Raw genomic sequence first — 14,931 nt, forward strand, 5'->3', positions numbered from 1 at the left:
TGAGCGACAAGGAAGAGAAGAAGAGAACAAGAAAAGCCTTGTTGAAGCGTGAGTCGGAACACGGCGATGCATTGGATTCATCCAGCCTTGAATGACTCGAGCAGAGACAACAAACATGTGTCGTGGCAATGAATCTTCAAGATCTGACTGTTCACAAGCTGATCATGTCAGATATTGGCCCACGACTGAACCTATGGCAGAATTCTGTGTCGTTACGTCTTGCTATCTCTCTATCATAACCGAAACAACGTGGCGTATACCTCATGACTCTGAGTGGAGAGGGCAGGCCTAGTGATTCAGGGCAAATTTGTACCAATAACGTTTCACGTGGAACAAAAGAGACTGAAGATATTGATTGTGATTTAGCAAAACGGTTGCTGTTATTTCTCCGTCCTGAATCACATTGTGCCAACGACGTAGCTGTGATGAAACAGTGAGTCTCTTGACAAAGATCATGTTTGATGGCTCAGTTTGCTTGTCTCCTGTCTCTCAGCCTTGTGTCTCTGACAACACTTTGTATATGTCTTAGGTAAGCATGAGGGAAGCATGATGGAAGCTATTATGGGATAGCAGGGGATTGACACCCAGGGATAACTGAGCACCACCGCACATCGACGCTATGGCCGTAGGGAGGGCCTCCTGGCCCTTGGGAGAAGAGATACTGATTCAAAATTCTATCGTTTTAGGAACTAGTACAGAACCTTGAATGCAACCAGATATCGGGGAAATTCCCACCGAATTTGACGTTTGGTGCCGCCACTTTTGGAGAGTTTGGAATAGGTAGACAGAATTCAGGTCGAAAGGATGAGTAGATGCATAGCGTAAAGTCGTCATAACCATTCAGGAGAAGAACACTGGTGTTTGGTCTGATCTCGCGCTATTTTTGCCAAATTCCACCCGGACATAAACGTCTTCCCAGACTCAGGATATCGCTTCCTGCCCAACCGGTAAGAATAGGAGAAGCCACATTCGCGATTCGAGTAGGTATACTGAAAGCAACGAGGTTGTTCTTCACAAGCTCGGCCACAGTGCTCGAACGAAACGTGTGCCTCGAGTTCGAGCGCCGACATATCGTCGCGAGACTTTTGACGGTCGCCGTCGACGCCCGGCGGTCGATACAATTGATCGTCAGAGAGATTATACCAATCCTCGCGTTCAGCGTAGACTTTCGGGCCGACCATATCTTGGTAAAGCTCTTGTAGAAGAAGAGGCTCCTGTGATGCATGTTTTAGCTTCCACGACATACATATCAATCAAAGGGTGGGAAAGACATACTCTTGGATGTTGCCTTTGCTGCTCGAATTCGAACAGAGCGCATGCTTCTTCTGGAGTAATGTGGTGCATAGTAACGATTGGCTGGCACCAGTGCCTCACTCCATTGTCTGGTCCAGGTCCGAAGGGTATTGTTGATGGCTTTTCAGCTTGAAGCATAGGCCAGCGACCACTGAAGGCTACTCCCTTATCCTTCAGGGCTTTCATGAGAACATAATCACCAAATGCTTCAGACTGCAACATATGGTCATATCGCGCAGCGATTCCTTGGTCATTTTCAGCAAATTTAGATAGCGCTGCTCCAGATAAGACCACGCCGCTGCCCCCATGTGCGAAGCCTTGACCGTTCACGAAAGTCGGAGAGCCATAATAGATCAGCTCTGATGGATCCTGCCGTTCTAACCAAAGTAGCAAATTCGTCCGAACTAGATAGGTGTCGGCTTCAATGAAGATGTACCACTTTCGATGGGGTTTCATCTGCCATGTTTCTTCCAGCATGTGAAGGAACTTGTACTTGTCCAAATTCCAGGCTGCTGAGCCGCTCTCCCGTCTTAGACTGGTAATATCTTGATCGTTTTTCTTGTCTTCTTGTAGTTGACGATAATAGTCGAAGTCTGGACTCTCGGCTTTTGTTGTGTTGGATACATTTTTCAAAGCGTCATGGACTTTGAATGGGCCAATGTTTTGCTCGAGATCAGAGAAGAGTAGGATGTCTTTGTAGCAGCGGAGACTGGTCAAGAGCTGGGTGGAAAGTTTATCGTGGATCTCATTGGCGCCAGTCTTGACGATAACCAAGATGTCTTCTGAAGGAGGGAAGGTATTGCAGTATTGCTCAAGTGGTTCGAGTTCGAGGGAAGGCGAGTGGACAGGCGCACCCCAGGACGAGGAAGTGTTCGGAATTATAAGATGGCCGCGCAGCCGAAATGTGGTTACCAAAATGAGAATGCAAAAGATGACAACAGTAACTGATAGCGTACGCAGAGACACAAATCGTAATAGCATACTTTGCTCATGGATATCCAAGATGAGGAGTGATGTTGAAGTTAAGAAAGTGTAGGCGCCGACACATGGGGTAGAAAGTTCGAGGATAAGGATAAGAATAAATAAGAATTAAGGTTGACACAGGAACGAGGGGAGGCCGAGGGGGCCGAGGGGGCTTCTTGCCCCTAAAGAAGCGCCAGGGCTTCCCCCCCGGGCGCCCCGTGGCCTCGAAGTTTGAGGCCCACCCTTGATCCCTTGCCTTTTCTTTCACCCAATCAAAGTCAATCAGGATTGTTACTGTACGAAAAGCCTGGAGCATTCATCTCACGTGCTATCGAACGTGTTGGCTCCATGGGTCCAAATGAGACTCTGCTTTCTATAGGTGTGATCGCAGGTCGATACGAATTCCGCTGAAAGGGACAGTCTTTGGTAGAAGGCCATAAACCCGCCATGGTATATGTGCAGTGGCATCGCATGATAAACCTTGTATGTACGAGTACTTTGTTTCTTGGAGGCTTGAAACTGGGTCCTGTGGCGTTACGGAGTAGTGTACGAGTACTCCATATTGTAGCTGGAATGACTTATAGGCCAAGAGTTGCAGAGAGAGAAGAGAGGGCTCTCTATGGTGGGAGATCTCTGGTTGTAGGTCCACTGGACAAATACGCGAAGGTACGCATGTGGCTTCACAGCCAGCAGCGTCTCGAGTAATTTTATTCATCCGCTTCATTCGTCTACAAACTTACAGCCCCAGTCCGCGTGCGTCTCCGGTTCTGTGGCGCCAGGTAGGTCATGTTGGCATGCGTCCAATAGCTCCAAGCCAATGATTCTCCCTGCAACATGTTTGCAACACGCTTGGAAGTTGCAACACTACGTTGGCTGTCCCATCAGGATCTTAAGCGCCGGTCCTCTGCTAAATACTCTGACCTTCTCTGGCTCTTTCTCTCATATCTAGGCTTTCATATATAGCAACATGTTGATGATTTGACGCAAATTGTCTGTCCCGCTCTTTTGCTCTAGATTCTTGCTGTGCTGTTTGACAACTTAGTTACAGCTATGTTGGTTTTGTTTCTCCCACTTCTGCTGGCATTTCAATCTGCAGCACAGAGTCTCGAGTTTATAACTCCTGGACCTTTCGGCACAAATGGAGACTTTTCCTTGAATCCGACCTACGTCTTTGGCTCCAGTCTCACCATTCAGTGGACCGCCATCAATGAGAGCATCTCGCTCGTACTATACCAACAACTCGAAGGAGTTGACTTTGAATACATTTTTCGTAAGGCTCTCCCTGTATCGCGTCTGCTACACTTAAACTCATCCCACAAAGAGGACAAATCCGACCTAACGTCCTTTGCTTGGACTGTCACCACGCAGCGTGATCTTAGCAAGTCGAGGGTGTTCTTCTTCCAGATATTCATTGAAGGAGATACTGGCCCTTCTGCGAGCAGCCATTATTTCAATATCACCGGAGGTGGCTCAGGTGGTGGGGGCGCTGTCGAGACGACGACTTCCACTAGTTCGTCATCTGCTCCGACTAGTCCAGCAACTTCTTCAATTATACCACCAACCACAACATCATCATCATCACCGTCAAGCAACACCAGCTCGGGTGCAGCCTCCTCTAGCGCCCTGGCCTCAAGTGCTTCTAATGACACAGGCGGCCTAAGTACTGGAGCGAAAGTTGGACTGGGAATTGGTATTCCATTAGCAGTCGCCATTGGGGTTGGTGTAGGCTGGTTCTTGTTCGGCCGTCGGAAGAGATCAAGTAACACGCCATCAGCCCCAGCAAGCCTACCATATGGTCATGGATATTCCCAATTCATGCCTCAAGAACACAAAGACTCAGCAAGATTCCCGGGAGAGCTATATGCTCCTCCGGGATTAGAAACTCACAGTCAGAACCCTCACCAGAAATTTCATGTGGCACCCGTTGAATTAGCACATCCGAGCAACTAAACCAGTCTCAGTGCTCAAGCAGAACCTAGTCAACTCAGGACAGATGCTTTGAACAGATGGCAGGGCGCAACCGAGTTTGTAATTGTTTGAACTCTTTTGCCATCTCCCAGCACTTTACATGAACATTGATTTTTTAGTACTTATCATAGATTTTGCATGTCGGCCTCGCATTCTGTAATGAGACAAAATTCAAGCGTTTTCGACATGAATTGATCCAGTGAAGTGAGGTAGTGAGCGACTGTTGAATGATATCTGAGTCGATGATGCCGCGCCTGTTTCCCATAAAGGCCTCAAGTACCTCAGCTCGGCCCTTATTCATTTTCATGGTGGTCCAGGGCCGGTCCATGGCTGTGACGAGATGAAGAGCGATCATTCATGCCTCCATACGACATAGCAGGACAGTTCAGGCCTAGGAGGCAGAAGCATCAGGCTTGGAACGGGCCGAATGACTCGGCTCATGATGAATGAGAAGGGGAAAGGGGGGTTTAATTGGAGGTGGGGCCGCGCGGTGCAGGTGGATTTGTTAGAGAGCTGGGGGACAAGACGAATCGTGCAACCCGGACGAAGGCGCCAGTACTCAGAGTGAGCGCGAAAATGAGAGGAGGGATAAAAGAGGAATACAGATTGTTCGCAGGGGTGGGAATAAGGTTCCACTGTAATAGCGATCTCAAAAGCGGCGGCGCACCCTGCCTGAAATGGGAGGGCCCCTCGAAACGTAGCCATCACTGTACAAGTTCCAACAAGTTGATAAAGTCCTGTTTCCAAGGCTTACAGGGGGCAGACTCTTTTGACTAGTTCGTCTCAAAATCATGATGAAAAGTAAACACGCCTCACCCAAGTGGATAGTCGACTGGTCTGTGGTTGGTCGTTGGGGTCAAGTGGCGGCTAATACGGAGTATAGGGGAATCGGTGCCTTTTTTTGAACCCACTTTACGATAATCGACAACCTTGGAAGGCTCTAATTATATCTCCCTCTGGTTGCACCTGTTGCCTACACATACAATTTCTACTGGCTACGAGCAACAGGCGGGGAGCCCGGAAGTTGGGCCGAGAAAGCCTTCGAGAAGCATGAAATACTAACAATTAGGCACTTATTATAGGGGCTAAGTTAAAGGTCTGTGAGGTCCAATTTAGGATAGATATCTAGATGGCCAGGACCAAACGATCGGTTCCACTATTCTCCAGGCGTCACCGTTGGGCAACAGACTCCCCAAGACTTACCTGGAGCACCCGGGCCGTCGCATAGGTACCCTCTAAGTAGTGTTACTGTGCCAGGTCAGTGCGGGGCAATTAATAGAGGTTCATGGGCTCCTCGGCCCAGATCACTCCAACTCCAAAGGCCGAGTTTTGTCCAGCCGCGAATAACCAGACTTGGAAATATATCCAAAGACCATAAGCCAACTAGAGGCAACCACTTGAGTCTCCTCACCAATGGATTGTTGATTTGAGTATTGGGTGGTGCATTCTATAATGTCGCTGTGGAGGAGTGGCAGGCTCCCAGCTGTGAGATATGGTCACCGTCTCGTAACAGTCCGCCACGACCGAGGCATTCGAAGAAACCTGTCGCACTATCAAGTAACTGAGCATCTTGTCCCAACTCAACATACAAGACACTGGCCAAGGGGGACTGAGGTCGGGCATGAGAATGCTTTGAAACTGGCCGTAAAGCAATACACTCCGATCAGTAACCCATCTCCGCAGCCAGGCGACATTACTTTCATCGCTGCCCACGCCAATGGATTCGTTAAAGTCTGTCTTGATCTCTGGCTTGAGTTGGTTTGTTGGACGTGCTGACATGTGGGAAAGGAATTGTATGAGCCACTGTGGGACGACCTTTATGAGAAGATGGAGAAACAGGGAAGGCGAATTCGATCCATCTGGATTGCCGATGTTGCTCATCAGGGAGAAAGTGCTGTCATCAATGAACATTCATTGGGAAATGATCGTAAGTTGGTGCTCAAAATCTCTAGAAGACCTCCCCAAATTGACTGGTATAGCGAATTGGTGGGACGCAGCACGAGATTTACTTTACTTTATCAACCAGAAACAACAAGACATGCCTCAGCCGCTGTTTGGTATAGGCCATAGTATGGGGGGATCAATATTGTGAGTCATTCTTCTTCCATCCTCTGGAAACAGCATCTTACAATATCACAGAGTCGAGCTAGGCCTGCTGCATCCCAATCTACTGCGCGGACTGGTGGCAATTGACCCCATAATTCAGACAGAAAACCCAAGCAAGAAGTTTGCACCAGCTTCAACTTATCGAAGAGATATTTGGCCTTCAAGAGAAGACGCTGCGACCAAATTTAGTGCTAACAAGTTCTACCAGGCGTGGGATCCTCGAGTACTGGCCGAATGGAACAAGCATGGCCTGAGAGAGCTGCCCACAGAATTGTATCCGGACCCAGTGGAAGGCGAGGGAAAGCCGGTGACTCTGAAGACTCCCGTTGCCCAAGAAGTGTTTTCTTATCTGCGGCCAAAATATCTCGGCCTGGTGGATACGACGCCTGAGTTGGATCGTGCCAACTATGGAGACATGCACCCGGATGATGTTGAGCCGGATTTTCCTTTCTACCGGCCCGAACCCGCTGAGATTTTTCGACGCCTCCCAGAGTTCAAACCGCCGGTCCTTTACATTTTTGGGAAACAGTCTGACTACGCGACCCCTGAGTTAAGAAGAAAAAAGATGGAGAGCACAGGCACTGGCGTTGGGGGGAGTGGCGGGCGAGATTACGGCAAGGTTAAAGAAGTCATGATCGATGCTGGCCATTTGATACCTATGGAGGCAGTCAATGAGAGTGCACATGCTATCGCTGAATTTGTCGTTCCCGAGGCAGAGAACTGGGAGGCATTTACACAAGAGTGGCAGACGCGTTGGTTAGCCAAATCACGCAAAGAACGGGTTGGTATTGATGACGAGTGGAGGAAGAACATTGGACCCAGACCTGGTCGACAGAGATAGATGACCAGTGTACATCATTTATTTCCAACAAGTACTTTTCATAGAACATGATATAGATCAATGTGTGTATAGCCATAGTTGTTGCTAAGATGACATCTAAATAGTACCCTTGATGAACACTGACGAGGAAGGTGTTGCCATGTCGGACAGGATCTTAGATTTTCCAGACTCTTTCTATTGTCACGTGACTAAACTCGCCAGCCGCCAAGATCTGCCAAGCAAGTTGCACCTCAACCTCCATCTGCGCGACTTGAGCAAATTCCACAGTGAACCACAACCGCCACCACAGGACAAACACTCCGTCCCAGCATCTCGCGCATCTCGAAACGCGCTTTTGCATTACGGTCGAGCAACGACAAAGGCATCATGGTATTCCCCTCCATCTCTCGAGACTTTTCTTCGACTATCGTTACTAACGCGCCCAGGTGTACAACTGGGATCCTCACAAAGATGTCTGCTTTCAGCTGTACATCCAAGAGCGCAAGGTACGCGTCACCCCAATCATCTATTCCATCTCGAGATTCCCGATCTAACAAGTCCCAGTCCCTCGAGGACATCATGCAGCATATGCGAGACAACTACAATTTCACCCCATCCAAAAGAGCCTTCCAGACTCAGTTCAAGCGTTGGGATTTTCCCTCCAAGCGCAAACCCGCCTTTCGAGATGAAGACCTAGTCGACCGCGTCAAAGAGTTATGGGAAAACAATTACAGCCAACGCAACATGCTTGCCATCTTACACGAAGAAGGTCATGAGATTAAGGAACGAGAGTTGATGAGATTGCGTGCAAAGAATCGATGGCTGATGCGCATCCCAAATGGACCAAAACAGCCTGGTGACGATGACACGACCCAGATTGAGGCCCAGCTCCTCGAAGCCGCTCAAGACGAGACTGGCATATCCGAAGCACCAGAGCCAGAAACCGTCGCGTCTCAGCCACCTGCCGAGTTTATCGAACGACAAAAGGCAAGACTCGACCGTCTTCAAGCCGAGAGCGACGATCGAATGAAGAGCAAGAAGCGCCGTCGTCGAACCAAAGGCTATGCTGGCCTTCCAGCCGACCCTCCTGGCCCACCGCGTTTTCCTTCAGAGACAACGTTGGAAGAGAGCAGAGCCATCCTGGGCCTAGAGACCAAGCAATACCGCGCCGTTCGTGATGAGTTTCAAGCCATCTGTGAAGAAGAGCAAATCCTTCAAAAGACCGTTGCAGGCGCCGAGAAATGGCAAGGCGCCAAAGATCGACTTGTTCGTAACAACACCACCCTGCAAGCTGCTCTCTGGACCAACAATTCGGATCCCCAAGAACACACTAAAAAGGGACTCGCCCTCGACGTCATCTGTACCGATGTTACCAAAAGGATTCGTACCATGGGCCGTCGTCTCACGATTCTCGAGTCCAAGAACGTCTTGGGTATCAACCCTGAACAGAGTCGCCAAATTCGTGCTGGGTTTTACGACATCCTCAACGCTGAGCACTACACCAGCAAGCTGGAAATGGGCCCAGAGATGTGGGAATATCTCAAGAACAAGTGGATTGCAGAGACACCTCTGTTGAAGGAAATCCTCGACCCTACTAACGCCGACGCCGCCGACCTCTTGAAGAAGCAGTCTGCACTGGAGCTTTTGTGTCGCGATGTCATGAAACGCGTTCGCGACGACAAAGCCAAAGCCAAAGGCACTTTCAGAAAGCGACCATCTGAGAGCACCCCCCGAAAAACAGCCGCTGCTGCTGCAGCGGCGGCTACAGCCGCATCTGAAAGCACACCTTATGCACCCTCTCTTCCCGCAAACCCATTTGGAGATCTTCCGGCGGCTCCAAGCACCGACCTCTCAGACCTCCAGATTGATCCAAATTTGCTCCAGGCCGCAGACGAGCTGGTCGAACCTCAAGAGTCGGCCGTAACAGCCGTGTACATCCGACCACATCCAAAGTCAAACGTCTACAACAACACCAAAATGTGGCTTGGTTCCTTGACAGGCCGGTCGGTAGCCGAATTGCACCTCCTGCTGGCCAGCAAATATCCCGAAGCCAAACCTGCACGGATCGACGGCATCGAAAAAGATAACACTGGGCACGAGATCTCCTATCTGATAGAAGAGGATGAAGAGCTCGATGCCTATCTGGACCATGTCGAAGGTCGCAAGGCCACCTTTGTGGTTCTGCTTAAGAAAGCATAGGCTGGCTGGCTGGCTGGCTGGCTGGCTGTCATTCCCCAGTGGCGTGACACTGAGCTCATTCACTGGTTACGAAGTTTTAATTTGCTGGGTGTTGAATGACAGGCGATGATGACATATGTTTTTTTTCCTCCGCTACAGTCAGGGAGGGGGCATCCGATTTCTGTACTTATTACAGCCATGTATTTCACGCTCGTTTGCGATGCACACCACACCGAGCTAGCAAGCCTCAAGTCCCGAGGGAGGTTGGTCATGGTATCGTTATTCGGTAGTAGTTAAAAATCTCGACATTATTCACAGCAATCTATGTATCAGACTCTAAGAGTCAGTCGTTCGTTGCCTTAGGTTAGGTACTTAGAGATGAAACGTACATAATTACTACGACTACTACTGCTTCTAGTTTAGTACTACCAATATCTCTTTTCCTTCATTCCCTGGGCCAATCTGCTTTTCTTGTGTCGATCTCTAGGCGAGCCGTTCTCCGATCTCATCTGATCTGATTTGATCTTCACGGGTGGTGCCGCCGATGAATTTGACTCCAATGCTCATAGAGTTGAATGTCGGGGGAAAATGGAAGACGTCACAGGTCACCACAATCGACATCATCACACTACACCGGCCAAATATCAGTTGTTAGACTAAGTTACTTACTGACACGTTGACTCGTCTTAGCAGCCGAGGTAGAATATGTATCATTATCTTTCACGTGTGGTCTTCTGCGTAAGCCTTGAATATTTCTATCCAAGGTCGCCCTCGTTGCCTTGAAGCTATCGTTCATATCATCATACTATTAACACCCACTGCTGTACCTAGAAGCGGAAATATCTCCAGATCCGAAGCCCCCCTCGTTAGATATCGTCAGGTCGTCTAGTCCCAGGCATATACCGCTCACAATGGCACACAAGACCCTTGCTGAATCGGTCAAATCGAATCCTACCGCACTCGGCGATCCTGTTTCGCTCAAGGCTGAAACCTCAGATACATCTCCTACGGAGAACGACCGACCAAGCCAGAAGACATCAAGGGGTAAGACGACTCCATCTCTGCAGAATATCGCCCCGTCGCCCACCGAGGAGGATCTTTCAGAGAGAAATGCCGGCGCAGGTTCAAAGTCCAAGCCTAGTCTGAAGGAAACAGCACAGCGCGATCTCCAACAGGCCAAGGAGGGGAACGGGTCAATGTTGGGTGATCCAGTCAGTCTGAAAGCCGAAAAGTCATCCAAGGACCCTATAGGAGATGATGGTATGGGCGGTGTGACAGGAAACAAGTCCAGAGATTCCAAGCTGTAGATTCGATGGGCCCAGAATATATATCAGAAAAGAAAAGAAGGGAAGGGATTACAATTTCGATTCTAAAGTTCCGATTTCTGGGCTCACTGCTCCCATGCACGAGCTGGATTGTGAAATGTGTTGATGAGAGATTGCATGTTGGGCCGTGGTGTTGCCTCGTCGAAGATAAAAGTACTCCATTCGATGTCGTCCATGTTCCAAAAGTCCAGAGGATCATTGATCTCGCAGCTCTCGGCCGGAGGACTGTCAGTATGCTCTGAAAATCCTAGGTCTTCAGAAGCTGGTTCAAAGTCCAGATCTCGTGTAGCTGCCGAGACAACCAGCTGCTGTTGTTCAGCAATCCCAGTACCTGGCATGCCTACAGGAAGTCCAGCCAAACCACTTGGTAAAGCCCAAACAACTTTCCACCGATTTGCAAGGGCTTGGATCTGCCTGATTGAGCGTGTACTAAGTGAAGGCCATTGACGGTGCATGTCCTGCAATGCATCCAGACACGTCCTTATCCCACTCATGGACTGGCGTCCCAATGCAGATTTCTTGCCGGACGTGGCGTTGAGTAAATGGATGACAGCCGCACTTACGACGTAATCAACCACCTGTGGCGACATGCTTCCAAACCGTTTATTCTTCCGATACGATCGAATCATGCTTGAAATGGCCAGGGCAGAGGCAGTGGTTAGCCGGAACGCCGACCGGGCCGCGGGGCGATCTCTAGGCTCCCCAAGCAATGGCCGGTGAACAAGCAGCAATGCTGTGTGGTACGCCATCTGAAACCAGACCGCACTGTCAGGTAGATAGTCCCGTCGGAGTCTTAGTCGATCATCAATTCGCGCGTGGAAACCGGTCAAGGATTGATGCGAGTTGAGCACAAGAGCAGCTCGCTCGTCTCCCGTAAGTTGACCCCATCCAAATGCATATCTGAACATTCATGTTAAAAAGAAAAGGTTCTATCACAAAAGGACAATATGGAAAAACACTCACACTTGGTCCATTCCAGAGTCCCACAAGTGCCATAGCTCGCAGAAAGCCTCATGAGCGGCTTCGTCCAAGGTCAGCTCCCCTTCAACAATGTTGCTGAACGGAGGTAATCTGACTCTCTGCCAATGCAGGGTACAATTCATGCCCAGGGAGGATGTGATAAGTCTACCAAATGTCAGCCTCGGAACCCCTGTTGCACTCTTTCCACTTCCAACAAATGACCACTCACCGATCGACCGAGAAATACGACCAAAATGTTCGTATAGTACGTTCATTGACAGCTCGTGACGCTAACACTTGGGTCAAGTCCGCCGGTTTCCTCAGTGCAGCCACATGATATCCAAGATGTAGTATTTGTCCAGTCGCCATTCCTGTACCTGGTTAGAAGATGGAAGAGATGGTTATTGTCGAACATGACATATGACATACCCACGTAGTTATATGCTGAGCTGGCCGTGCCAAACATGAGCTCGTGCCATGACAACAGCACCAGACCTTGCACCACGAGTTCACTAGGGCATTGTTTAATGGAAATCAACGGAAGACTGGACGCAAGATCGAAATAAGCAAGCCCAGTAGCTTTGGCATCTTCATGGTCGGAGAAGCAAGCGCCAACCGCGAGAAGCGCCGCATTTCGGAAAGAGAGACCAAGATCTGCAACTTCAGTACCACTGAGAATGATCTGTTCCTTTTCGTGCGGTTCGATAAATTGATGGAATGGGTTGAAATGGGTGATAAAGCAGTCAACAAGATGGCGAATAAACTCGGGCGAGACGTCAACTACAGTCATCATCCGCTTCTGCTGGTTAGATGTTTGGCCCATGTCGTGAATTCCCGTTTGATCAACCTGTGAATGTCTGCGCCTACCAGCGGCAATCGTGAATGAAGGTTCGCCTTTTTCTTCAATGTCCATTTCCAACATCAGGGAGGCTAGTTCATCCATGGCCGAATCGGATCTCATGTCGCCAGGTACGCCACTCGTGCCTGACAGGCCTTGCTCTTGAAGAGCTGATGAATCACTCGTCTGACTTGCAGGGTTGTGACATTCCTCCAATCGAATAGTTTGGCGATGTCCATCTTGATAGTTGTTGGACTCCGCTCCCCGGCTCAGTAAAGCTGACTCGAGGATTTGAACCTGGCTCTCGAGGTTGCGAATGAGTTCCTCGTCTTGATTCCGACGTCTGACAGTCCCATCAGCATTTAGATCTTAACAACTTAGTAGGGTTGGACCCTTTTCTTACTTTCTTGATAATTCGTTGAGATAGGTACAATGCCTGTCAAACTTGACACAGAGAAAGCAGGCAGGCTTCTGTCCATCACACTATAAGAGATCATTTTGAGCTGCCCGGTAGCTATTACTGGTTCACCAAGAAATCAAAGACTCACCTTTCTTTTATTCTTCCTGCACTCTTCACAGGCTACCTTGGTTCTCCTTGCCGGTTGAGTCGACGACGATTCCATGGTTGTTGTGTGCTCATGGTAAGACACCATGTTCAATCATGTTTGTTGACTGCATGGCTTTTGTTTGACGAGGTGACCAGAGGTGTATTACAGACCAAGATTTTCGCAGACGTAATCAATGATATTCCAAACTTGTGAAGGAGTGATATCGACAACGGAGCCTGATTATGATTGAGGTCAAATGGGTTCCGTCTGACTTGCGTAATTTCAAGTGGAGATATCCACCACGACGCCAACTTCCGAGCACCTATGGAGGAATATCACGGACTAATTTATCGCTTAACCCATTTTGTACACACGGGGCGCGGGCCTAGACTGAGCGGTCGATGTGAATCTGGTTCTTTGACTAATCTGGGAAAGCTCATTGGATCCCAGTAACCATTTTTGGACTGAATACGGTGCCCAATGAACGGCCAATAGAACCACCAGGTCACCTTCTGAGGTTCGGGAACGCCTCTCAGGGTGTGCGGATGGCAGAACCGCAGACCAGATTATGGTTCAGTGAAGCGTCCAGTCAAATGCGGGGAGACCGTGGCCAATTCCTATCAAAATGGTGGCTTCGTGAGGCACTGCGGCACGGTTTCCTCAACTATACGAGGTATAAGTAACCCTCAGCTGTGGTAGATGTCACACGATATGGAATATGTTGTGTGCCAAACTTGAACATTTGTGTAATTTTCCTAGTCCTAGGATCTCATCTACTCGATATGGTGTTCCTGGCAAATCTTGACCCAGATGGTCTGGTCTTTACATACGCTCTATTTGGAGTTCAGCATGATGAGCTCACGGAGAACAAGAAGAAAACAATACTTGAACTCTACAATCTACTGAATCAATCTGCAGATCGTGTGGATCACCTTCAGGACGAAAGCCATGAACAACCTCGCAGAGCTCCTACCTCGACAACATTTGTGGCATACTGGCTCAAGTCAGCAGACTATGAGAAGTGGAAGCAGACAGCCGAGGTTCAGTCGTTCTGGGTCAACCTTCCCGATGACGCCGGAGTATGGCGTGAAGTCATGACAGTGCCCAAATCCCGCTTCATGTTTGCAGCCAACAAGTACGAGGCATCAGGTCTTGCTGCCATGCTTGGGTTGAAGGACAGCACGGATGAAGGATACTGGGGCGTCTATCGCCATCGACTGGCCAGCAACCCGGACAAATATACAGATCCAGAAGACAAATTCACGACAGCACTTGTCACCGCGACCAAAGCAAAAGAAAACACTAGTCAGACTGTGGTCGACCTCGACAAAAACTCCTCTGGAAATGTTCGGCTAGGACGAGTCAAAGTGACAAAGATCCCAGACAATCTCTGCTTCTGCCGCGAGGGACAAAGGAAGCCGCATTTCAGCAAGGAAGAAACGGAGACGTGGTTGGAGAAATTGGGTCCGTACGCTAAGTCGTGGATGGACCATTTGAACACAGCAAGGAACAAGAACGGCGTTGCATCATTCAGCATGCACATCGCTCATGAGAATGCAGATCCTGCTCAGAAGAAAACCTCACCGATTGATCCTTCTGAAGATCTAGCTCTTGAATCTAATGCCGTGGCAGAGGCAAACCAGTTGATGTATTTCCTGGACCTGGCCCATTTTGAATTGGCTGGACGGTCGTTCAAGGATCATGTCAAACTACGAAGCAACACATACGAGCTTTATGCTCCAAATGGCAAGCATGGCGAAGACGGCAAATTGTCACTGTTCGTCGAACTATGTGTTTTGAAATCTGGGGACCTTGACGCTGAGTATATTGGATGCAAAGATGGCACCAATCTCATGTTTCTGGAGGAGATATAGAGGAAATGGTCGAGGCTTGGGTTACCATCGCTGGAATTAAGTGGGGTCTATCTTAGCC

The 14,931-nt window shown here is 49.1% G+C and overlaps 3 protein-coding genes across 3 annotated transcripts; 1 reads left to right on the forward strand and 2 right to left on the reverse strand.

The window, feature by feature from the left end:
* Positions 1-573: 573 nt before the first annotated feature.
* On the reverse strand, positions 574-2,330 carry PV10_03342 (uncharacterized protein). The gene is made up of 2 exons (XM_016367779.1): positions 1,276-2,330; positions 574-1,214 (listed from the first exon to the last, which is right to left on the reverse strand). Exons 1-2 carry the CDS (start codon positions 2,272-2,274, stop codon positions 831-833), a joined length of 1,383 nt encoding a protein of 460 aa, XP_016227297.1. The 5' UTR covers positions 2,275-2,330; the 3' UTR covers positions 574-830.
* Positions 2,331-5,613: 3,283 nt separating this feature from the next.
* Positions 5,614-9,376, forward strand: PV10_03343 (uncharacterized protein). Its single transcript, XM_016367780.1, has 7 exons — positions 5,614-5,955; positions 6,013-6,151; positions 6,204-6,312; positions 6,364-7,115; positions 7,461-7,540; positions 7,597-7,656; positions 7,715-9,376. The coding sequence occupies exons 1-7, from the start codon at positions 5,677-5,679 to the stop codon at positions 9,347-9,349; spliced, it is 3,054 nt and encodes a 1,017-aa protein (XP_016227298.1). The 5' UTR covers positions 5,614-5,676; the 3' UTR covers positions 9,350-9,376.
* A 1,342-nt stretch (positions 9,377-10,718) lies between these two features.
* On the reverse strand, positions 10,719-13,104 carry PV10_03344 (uncharacterized protein; the record flags this gene model as incomplete). Its single annotated transcript, XM_016367781.1, has 6 exons — positions 10,719-11,553; positions 11,617-11,778; positions 11,843-11,984; positions 12,043-12,794; positions 12,855-12,934; positions 13,000-13,104. The coding sequence occupies 6 exons, from the start codon at positions 13,102-13,104 to the stop codon at positions 10,719-10,721; spliced, it is 2,076 nt and encodes a 691-aa protein (XP_016227299.1).
* Positions 13,105-14,931: the final 1,827 nt, after the last annotated feature.

Source organism: Exophiala mesophila (assembly GCF_000836275.1).
Source record: "Exophiala mesophila strain CBS 40295 unplaced genomic scaffold supercont1.2, whole genome shotgun sequence".
Classification (NCBI taxonomy): Eukaryota; Fungi; Ascomycota; class Eurotiomycetes; order Chaetothyriales; family Herpotrichiellaceae; genus Exophiala; species Exophiala mesophila.

Bases quoted from the DNA above. Each gene is read 5' to 3' on its own strand.
- PV10_03342 (XM_016367779.1), bottom strand. From the start codon at position 2,274: ATGCTATTACGATTTGTGTCTCTGCGTACGCTATCAGTTACTGTTGTC. The intron at 1,215-1,275 runs GTATGTCTTTCC...CATGCATCACAG, and splicing joins AGCAAAGGCAACATCCAAGA to GAGCCTCTTCTTCTACAAGA.
- PV10_03343 (XM_016367780.1), top strand. From the start codon at position 5,677: ATGTCGCTGTGGAGGAGTGGCAGGCTCCCAGCTGTGAGATATGGTCAC. The intron at 6,152-6,203 runs GTAAGTTGGTGC...TGACTGGTATAG, and splicing joins ACATTCATTGGGAAATGATC to CGAATTGGTGGGACGCAGCA. The intron at 6,313-6,363 runs GTGAGTCATTCT...ACAATATCACAG, and splicing joins AGTATGGGGGGATCAATATT to AGTCGAGCTAGGCCTGCTGC.